The following is a 10,304-nucleotide window of genomic DNA, read 5'->3' as shown; positions in this document are numbered from 1 at the left end:
TTCAGATTATTGTACTTCCACGAAAATATCTGGTTATACTCATTACTACTTGCTTTTCAATGAATCACTGACTACAGTGAGTGCCTGTTTATTCTCAACTAGAGAATGCTACACTGACCTTAGAAGTGAAATTCAATAATCTTGGAAATCTGCCTTGCATAAATCACAGGCACCTGATTCACTTTTTCCATTTTGCACTATTCTTTTCTTTTGAGAAGATTCTTTATTCTTAAATTCCTCCCTACAAATATTCTATGAAAATGGAGCTAAAGTAGTTCTTACCAGGAATAAATCTGTATTATGAAGAAGAAAACAGGCCAAGTTCAAGTAAGTGTGAAGCTGAAAGCAGTAGTCATTAAAATGCAGTATCATAATTGCTGCTGTACTGTTACTCTTGGATTACTGTCTGCATATCCTATGCCTTAAGAATTATGATAATGGAATATGAAGGTTGCGAAGTTACGCTTTCCAAAGTTATTAAATCTATTGTACATATACAGAAAGAGTGAAGTTAAATTGCACCAGCATCTTTGACTTTGATCAGTGTGCAGTGACTCTGTCACCTTAGTGATGCCCCTTAAAGAATTCTTCTGAAAAGTATATTTTCTCAAATAAAAATAAATTAAAGCCAACCTATAAACTTCAAAGCAGAAGGAAGCCCAGAATTTCATCGGACCCTCACATGGATTATCACAACAGCTGGGATCCCTGTAGTCCTACACCCGTCCTCTGGATTACCACCTGGATTAACCTGCTTCACCACCAGCAGCAGTAAACTCTTCCATCTGGTGTGGAATGGCAGCAGAGGAGGAAGAGAGTCAAGCTCTGCTGCTGGGCTTCAGGGTCTCAGGGACACCAAAGAGCCTTGAAACTTGGGCAGAGCCAGGTGCCACACAGGTTATGTTCCTCTCTGGCCTCTTTTCTCCCATCCTGCATATCCTTCTCTTCTGTTCCTTTCCTCATTGCCCCCTGTGCTTTTCCCATCCCCTGTGTCTCCTGGTTTTGCCCATTTTTGAATCCCAACCCTTCCCACCACCTCCTTTCCCTCTGCCCTTTCTTCCTTACCACAGCTCTCTTCTACAGCTCCTTTCTCCAGAGCTGCCACACCTAGTCCTTCATCCTGAACATACTCACACAGCTCCTCGAAAACCAATTCCTCTATCTCTCTGCACCAGCCTCTCTGCTGGCTGTTTACTCTTTTTTCTCCTTTACAGTGCCCTTCCAAAGCAAGGGGAACACTGTCAGAGCAGGAGGGAGTCTCCCTGCCCTGGTTCTGGTGTGACAGTGGCCTCTCAGATGAGCCATCTCGAAGAGCATCCCGTACAGCCCAGGCACCCTCTGGCCAGCCACCCCAGGTCTCTCTGGCCACCGCTGTGCTGTCACATATGCTGTCTGCACACGCAGGCAGAAGCTCTGAGGACAGGACTGATGCTCACTGCAGGGGGAATATTTGGAGAACACTGTAACAAACTGGATGTACAAGCAAGTACAGTGTTTTGAAGATGCCAAATTCAAGTCTATTTCCCTGGGGATTGCAAAGGACATACGTTTCAAGTCCCCTCTTCAAAGCATGGAAGCACTGCAGCTCATAAAAAAACAGCTGGAAAGATTTACTTTAGATGGCTAAAACAATGTGTTTTCTCCTAATCTTGTTCTTGGAAACAGCTAAGTCCTTTTTGCTGACACTTTCCAAAAATTCAGCCCGAGGCAGACTCTCAGCATGGGAAATTTCAGTGTGAACTGTGTGAGTTTGGCAAAGACATGAGCAACTAAAACAGGGCCTTACAAAAGCAAGTAGTGAAAGGCACTGGCTGGAGGCATTACTGTCAGCAACTGCAGCGCTTTCAAAGCTTTAAAAGACAAACATCAGTTCTAAATTTAAGCCCTGAAGGTGGAAGGAAGAAGGTGGCAAAAATTTAAACAAACCATTTCAGTGTTGGGGGTGAAAAGACTGCCTTTGTCAATCCAAGAAAGGTCCGTGTCTCTAAGCTAAACACCAACTTTTGTATATAGAGTCTGTTAGAGAAACTGGAATTGGAACTCATTAGCATCTACTCTAATACCCTGACCTTCTGAAAATGACTGTCATTATTACTAAAGCCATGTATTGATACTCTGCTTGGCACAGCACAACTTGCAAGATAGATGGTCTCTGCCAGAGCAACTGAACAGGGCTAGGGCCAAAAGTTCTCTGGTTTAATCATCCATACTTTCTTCCTTTTCCCTTTTATCAGTTGGCTGAAAACGTTAGCATTTAATCACATACAAGCATGTTCCCCTTCCCTTTCCAGCCACAAATAGTAATAGCAGCCCAATCCACTGGAGTTTTTCCATTACTTTGATAAGAACTGGATCAGATCCAAAATGAAATGGTTTGGCAAGGAACAGAAGACCTTGTAGAAAACGGATAGTGGTGAAGTGTTGAAACAGCAATCCTTATAGCAATTAAAATGGCATGGCCAACTTCTCATACCTAATGATATTTCACAACAGAACTTTTTTCAATTATGTTTCATTAGTATCATGTAGTTAAGAGAACCACTGCAACAAAGCAGAAACAGAAATGTTGTTAATAGTTTATGTTTGTATTACAGTAGTACTCAGATCTTAACCAAGATCAGATATACACACTGCATTCAGTAAGAGAAAATGTGCAGCATTGGCATTGCTCTTTAATGTTTTGTGCCTGCACTGCCCCTCACTTTCTTCACCTTTTTATTCCTGGACCTTTCATGAAGTTGAAAATTGTACAGAAAGGCTTCGCAGTGATCTAAGTGTGATAACCGGCTGTTCCAGCTCTGTGTGATAAATGCAGTGGGTCAGTCTAAGCACCTTCTGTAGTTCATCAGGTTCTATGTCAGGATTTCTAGAATATCTATCCTAAGTAGGAACTAATCCAAAAATGCATAAAATAAACACTTACAAACTGCCAATCTCTATGGCTACAATTACCAGCCCTAATTCCCTGTACCTCCCTTCTCATTAATACTGAGCCCTCTGTCTGTAGGAGTGGCTCATTGACAGCCGTCTTGCACAACAGTTCCTGAAAGCCACCAGATCCTTCACATGCCACAACGGGAGCAAACACTCACCATGGGGGCAGTCAAATGAAGCACCCGCCCCTGACCTGTTTTAGGGAGGACATGGGGTAAAGCAGTCTGAAAAATTGCTTGGTGGCCAGTTTGGGTGTGTGCCTGTCAGGCTGTGACCGTTCTGGCCCTGGTTCAGCACAAAATGTGGGTTTTCATTGAAATTTGAGAGCTATTCCATACAGGTTTATAACCTCCTTTTTGTACAGCAATTAACATAGTACGTTAACAAGCTGAAATGTGGCAGAGGGCCAAAACCCTAATGCATGCCATACATTTGATTGGTTTTGCCAAACATTTCCAAACTCTCGAAACCACGATTACAATCAAAACCAAGGCAATTGCCTGCACGACCAGCCCCCCACCTTGAGCTCATATTTAACACTTCCTTTGTTTTAACCACTCTGAATATCCCTGCCAGCTCTGGAATTTATTTTGGCTTGTTTTCTAGCACAATCAAAACCTGATGGTTGTGTTCAGCATGTAGAGACCAACACAGACAACTGAAATTTGTCCTTCAGCAGCTGTTTAGTATTGCTTTTTGGTCAAGAACTCTCCAATAAAACATTAGCACAAAAAAAAGAGAGGCAGAGACACTAGATAAACAATAATGATGTATCACAGACAACTCTGGAAGGAGGATATTTTAAACACCACCTTCTCATCACCAGATTTTCAAGTCAGTGTCAGCTTTACATGATAAACATAGGAAATGGTAGAAAAGTCACTTAACATCTGGTAGAAACATCCCACTTCCTAAATTTGAAAAAACAAATGCTTTCCCAGTGGCAGAAAAATATCAAAGTACGGAACAGTGACAAAAGCTTAAACAACACTTGACATATTCTAATCCTACTGACACACAAATATTCTCAGGAGGTAAATAGTGCCAAATGCTACATTGACATCAACACCTCCCCTTTCTAATTATACACAATTGGAGCTGTCTCAGAACTTAATTTTTAACTAGCAGTTTTAGCGTAAAATTAATTGGGGACTATTTACAGCATGGCTACATTATAGAGCTGCTATAGCACTGCTATAATGTAAAGAAATCATTTAACAAGAATCTATATAATGTAAGTATTTACCAATCTATAAATACACCTTAGAGGCCACCAACATGCCGGAGGTGAAGAATAAGCTTTTCCTCAAGACATGATATTCTTTCGTTTCTTTCAAGGACACATTTCAGAAATGTGAAACATTTATCCTAAAGTAATTACTAAGCTTTTGGAAGAATACTAATTATTCTCTAATTAAAGTGACTTTAAATCTAGCATGTAGTATCATATCTTGGAAATGTCTTTGCAGGACATAATGTCTTTCCTTGCACAGAAAATATCTTAGTATAAGTGAAAATCAAGTCATTAATATTTTAATAGTCATTCTGTTATTGTCTCTTCAGTTGAATTTGTCGAAATAAGTAATGCCACAGTCACAAGCACGGATTCTAAGATCCAGAGCCAGCCACATGTGGCCTTTACGTGACATTCATCGTGTTTCACCAGATTCACGCAATTAGCAGAATTATCATACAATTCATAGGAAGATTTCAATACATACAGCAGATGGAGACCTCAATCATATGTTTTATAGGGCTCAGATTCTGCACAAAGTCTTTGCAGTGCGGAGCAAGGGGGAAGGAGAACAAGCGAAGCAGAGAGAGGAGCCCAGTGCCTGAAGTCTGCAGGCTGCCTCCTGCCAAGTTGGGGGCAGGAGAGAGATGCAAATACCAATACAGGATCAAGCTCAAAATAAACAGATTCCTTCTCAAAGCCAGTTCCCTTAAAGCAGCACAAAAATGACACTGGGCTGTTCATCCAGTTCTCACTTGTCACGGTACTGGACCTCATCAGAAGTACAGATCTCAGATTAATTCAGTTATTTCTAATATTAACAAAGAAACAAAGGGTATTTTCATGGTATTTGGCCTTTGACTTCAAAGAAAATTTAGCAGAATTCTTTGCGTTTAGATTATAATTGTAAAATGACTGCAGAAATCACAGAACGTGGTTGTTTTCATCTGACTTTATCTGCTAAAGCTGATACTGAAGATTTTGTCAGGAACTGGTGCTGTACAAGGAACAGAAGAGATTAAGGGAATAATTCCCTTAGCCTAAAATGCTGTCATAACCTTGTAATTGTGATAATTCTTAACATTGTAATTTTGAATTAAATGATCACAGTGAATCACAAGCAAAATAAGAAAAGCTTTAAATGCTAGTATGGCTGGATTCACCCTGTGCTGAGGGAAAAGTGACACGTGTGGTTATTTGTGTTGGTAAAGCAGCGGTATTTCCACACCAGAGACACCAGGAATTAATAAGCAGCACTAAGAAGCACTTTAGGGGCATCTGGAAGCCAATGTAGCAATATATTGCTTTAGTCTTGTCAAAAGAAAACTGAACTAGCACAAACAGGCCTGTGCGTACAATAACACTGTCACGGACAATACGGGGATTAGTTCTGTATGGATCAAGTGCTGGCCCTATGGGTATATGGAATTCCGTGAGCTGCTGGCTTTTTGTGTATTTACATTGCAGGCATGTTTGGAGATCTCGGGCATGACTACAGTGCAAAATGCAAAGTCTTAGTCCTAAGTCAGTAAATATCAGTAAGGCGAGACCTGACTGAAGGTGTTGGTATAAATATGCAGAGACCTGCAAGCGGTAACTTGTACTGGTAACACCCCAGTGTGTGGGAGACCAGAAAAGGGAAACAATAATAAATCCATAATACACTAAACTGTTTTCTTTACTGTACAATGTGTGCTTAATCACTCCTGCTGCTGGCAGAATTACTGCAGTGTCACTGCATTTCAGTGGGCTCAGCGTCAACTCTGTGAACAGCATTGAGCACAAGATATGGCGGAGGAAAAAGTAGGTTAAAGAATATGCTGCATGATAAAATAACGCATCAATCAGATCAAGCCAAAAACTGTCACGTCAGTCTAAAACCATTATTTCAAAGAATGAGAACACAATGTAATGACAGTAACAACTCTTGGCCTGCAAAATAACATTTTATATATTTGATAATGATGCATGGAGTAAAAAATGCTGCACTTGGCTTTCTTGAAATATCTGCTTTCCCTTAAGCAGGTCACACTGAAATAATGGCAAATGCACCAGATGGTCAAAAATGGACCCACATGTAGTATGTTCTTTCTTGAACGAAGAGGTGGCCTGAAGTAGGCATTTTTATCCACTGTATATAAATGAGGAAAAGGAGATGATGGTGCTAAAGGAACATTGCTCACTTAAAAACATGACTGTTCCTGCCCTAAGGTTATCCTACCAATGTTTGAATGATTAGAATTAGGTTTTCCTGGTTTTCCCTTTTTTTCCTATAGCTGTAGGACAAGGGGAAGCAGAGAAACTGTCTGCATGAATAGCATTGCCAGATGTGCTAGTAAACAAGTGGAAAAATACTTACTTTTTCTAAGTCTATTCCCTAAGCTATTACTTTCAGCAATTACAAGCAATACTTACTTAGAAAGGCATTTAATACGTTTCCTCCTAAACACCTCCCCCACCACAGTACCCTTGCACGGGCCTAATGCTTAATGTGGGAATAGTCCCAGTGAGGTTAGCGAGGCCACCTCTGTCCATCCTTGACTGCAAATAGAGGCATTTGCTGCCGATTGAGCCCTTTGCTGGACTGGCATTTGTGTGTTCCCGTACCCACCGATGGGGCTGATTAAACATGCAGTTGTAACTCCAAAGCAGCAAGGCAGACCGCCACATGGCAGATAAAACCACCACTTCATCTCCTGCTACAACAGCTCTAGATCCGACTCCTGAGCTTCACCCTGCACAGTAACAGCCTTCAGCTCTTTTGTCCCAGCGTATTCTGCAAAAAGGCCAGGCAGCGGTGGATGCCTGCGCTCAGGCAGTCCATTACTCAACACCGACACGAAGACAGACGGTACCTTTCTTTTCCCCTGTAAATGGTACAAAGTCTTCTCTGTCTTTGTGCTCAAGCGCTTGCTTCTCCAAGTACGAGAGCAGGCGTTCTCTGTCAAAAGGGCCCGTGGCAGGTTTAGTGGTCTGGTCCTTTTGCCGAAATCCTGCTGGGAGCAAGGCATTCTGTGAAAGAGAGGGAGGCATGTAAAGGAGATGAGGCAATTTCATATAGTGTTCCAAATTTCATTTCAATGTTGTCGGGTTTTAAGTGAAACCAGACTTTGCATGTTACTTCACATAATGCTCTTTGGTGACAGCAATAACACACGTTACCTAAATGTAACCACTAAACCCAGTATATCTTCCAGACTTCTTGATTGTACCACCTATTAATATTTTTATTAAACGTATTTACAATCACGGCACCAAAGAACTGAGCAAGATCACAGCCCTTTGCATTACGCATCATAACCACAGAGTTTGCAGTCCAGGTAAATAGACCAGCATAAGTTTTCTACACATTTTCTTCTCTTCATTTACTCTTTTTCCTCCCCATTTCTCTCTCTCTCCATTTTTTCAAAAATTCCTTTCATTCTAATGCAGATGTCTCTTGGACTTCAGAAATGAATGGCACGCACAGAAAGTAACGGGTGAATTATGCAGACTTCAGCTATGTAGAGTATGCAGGAAGCAGCAGATGTAGCCCCCTTTAAACATGTAGCTGTGTGACCATCTGATTGCAGCTGCATCCCATAATATAGGAAGGTGCATAAGGGTCCCACATTTCAGTCCAGGAAATCCCAGAAAGGAGTACAGGTACATGGACTTTGCAGTGTGTGTGCAGTAAAGCCAACATGTTGAAGATGCCCCAGAGTACTGCAGAAATGCTTCTTCATTGGCCAGAACACGCACGGTAAATCTGATCCACATCAAATACCCAGTGAATCCTGAGCCCGTCCAGTGAACTCAAGTCAGTAGACATTTCATCTGTGCATGCACAAATGTGCCCAGAGTGCTACAAATTCACTGCACGTGTGTAGCTTGACTACAAACACACCTTCTTTTTGTGGTTGTTTAATGTTCTGTGTCTCCATTTGAGATGCCAGATATGGTAGGAGTGAGGGAAGCGGCAACATGGAGGGAGACAACAGTAAAGCCCACCCTTAATTTCCAGGTAAATTTGTGCTATAGAACTAGAAGCTCTAAATCTACTGTGTTTTTTTCAAATTTATTTTGTCTCCAGAGTGAATGGATTTTATCTGCCAGTTTACTTCCCAGTTTTCAAACTCCTACATCAGTTTGGAAGACTTTGGGGTAGGTACAGTCAGAATTACCAACCAGAACACTTGTGACCGTAACCTCGTTATTGTAGGACTGAGTAGTTCCCAGGCCAGAGGTCTTTAAATTCTTTGTGAGAGTGCCTTCAAATATCCAAATTATCCTTGCTCTCCAGAAAATGACAGTTGTGTAGCTGAATCTTATTTTTCTTAATCATGCCTAAATATATTCTCTTCAGCTAAAAATATCTGTGCTGAATGACATAGTCGACAGATTTCAGAAGTTCAAAACATCTGATCTTCACAAACACACATTACGTTTGTTTGTTTATCACTGTGCTCAGAAATAGCAGCCATAAAAAGCTTCTCATCGTGCTGCAGTGTACAAACATGATTAAAGATTCAGATTGCAGACAAGCTCGGGTCTAAATAGACAAGGGATAGAGAAAGGGCACACTTGTATAAAAGCAAGTAGCAGATCACGGCAGAAATAAAACCAAAATGTCCCCAGCTGAGCTGCTTATCCTTTGGGGTACACTGCCTCTACTGTAACAGAATACAAATAAAAAAAGGTGCTGTATGTGGCACTCAGAATACCTTCTGATCTATGGCACCCCACCCCACCCCCAGTTCCCATTACTAACCTCAGGGTCCAGGTCATCAAGAACATGCTCTAGCTGTTTCAATTCATCCTCTGAGAGTTTGCTGAGTATTTCATCTTCATTGATATTCTTATATTTCTCCAACTCTTTTCGGAAGGGCAGAGACATGGCTCCTGCTGCACTGCTTGACTGATGCTGCTCTTCAAGGTTTCAACCATCCAGGAGTACTGAGCTTCTTGCGGCCTCACTCACTGTTAACAATAAAGCGTTATCAGCATCCCCATTTAGCTGATAGACTCCTAAAGAGCCTGCATAGTGAGAGTCACATTTATATTTTATTAATGAAACCAAAGCAGCAAGATGTCCTGGCTCAGCGGAGGGGGTGTGGGAAGTGCTGGGGCTGCCTGTGCAGCAGTAGCCAAGGAATAGCAAGGAAGGGTACGGTACGCTTGGGAACCTCATGGGTGCAGCAGCAAAGAGAAGCTTTGCGATGTAGATAAGAAAAAACATTATCCTTTTCCATAGTGATAAATCTGTTTTATTTAATTTTCTTAGAAACAGCAGTATCTGTTTGTTCTTTTGGCTAAAGGCAGAGGAAAATGGTAGAGTTGCAGAAAACAGTCCAATGCTGACAAACAAGAAACAAAATCTTATGCCTTGAGGTATTCTTTCTCATCCCAGCTTTGCTGATGGCTGAAAGCTTACCCACATTGTTTTGGTTGGCTTTTTGGTACATTCTGGTTACCTACGCAGCTTTAAAGTATGCTGTTTGGTAGTTTATTTCAAAATTTTTGGCTACAAATGATAGCACTTATCATCAAAATAATTCTTGCAGTGGGGATATGCTACTTAGAGTTCAAAAGATCATTCATAAATTAGTCTGCTGAATGGGGCACCTGCAGGTGTTCAAAAAGAGTCATGAAAAAAATATGGACTTATTATTTCACAAACTTTTAAGTTTTAAAACTTGAATGTGGTTCCCTGTTAGATGATCCCAACTGATCCGTAACAAGAAAGTGTCGTTTGCATGGTCCCAATAGTCAGTGTCACATAATTTGTCATATGACGAAGGACACTCTGTTTTACTCACTCCTTTTTTCCTGTCCAGAAACAATTTCTAGAGTCAGAATCTGTCTGTAAATGGATGGAGTGAAAGAGAATTAATGATCAGGAACAGCATTAGCTGGGGGCTTGAATTGTGCTCCAGCCCCTCCCAAGCCTGTCCAGTTTCCCACACCAGCACCAGTGCTCTCTCAATTACACAGCTAGCTGTGCAGTTTTACAGCTGAGTTTTATGAATTCACAAATTTAAAAGTTAGGGTTGATATGGAAACCAGCGAACTGGCACCTACATCTGGCTTATGTATCAACCCAAACTCTGATTTCCTTTGGCCAGGTCCTTACTTGTCATAAGCTAACAAAATCCAT

At 41.3% G+C, this 10,304-nt stretch overlaps 1 protein-coding gene across 2 annotated transcripts in view; it reads right to left on the bottom strand.

Moving 5' to 3' along the window:
* The window catches only part of LOC104130903 (tropomodulin-2), a 22,961-nt gene extending 13,917 nt beyond the window's left edge, over positions 1–9,044 (bottom strand). For both annotated transcript variants that reach the window (XM_009644001.2, XM_009644002.2), the window contains exons 1-2: positions 8,919–9,044; positions 7,024–7,180 (exon numbers count right to left, since the gene is read on the bottom strand). In XM_009644001.2, coding sequence (XP_009642296.1) covers positions 7,024–7,180; positions 8,919–9,044 — 283 coding nt within the window. The remainder of the gene's footprint in view (positions 1–7,023; positions 7,181–8,918) is intronic.
* Between the last annotated feature and the right edge of the window lie 1,260 nt (positions 9,045–10,304).

This window comes from Egretta garzetta, unplaced genomic scaffold, assembly GCF_000687185.1.
Source record: "Egretta garzetta isolate BGI_Z169 unplaced genomic scaffold, ASM68718v1 scaffold287, whole genome shotgun sequence".
Lineage (NCBI taxonomy): Eukaryota > Metazoa > Chordata > Aves > Pelecaniformes > Ardeidae > Egretta > Egretta garzetta.
This window is presented reverse-complemented; position numbering and strand designations above follow the sequence as displayed.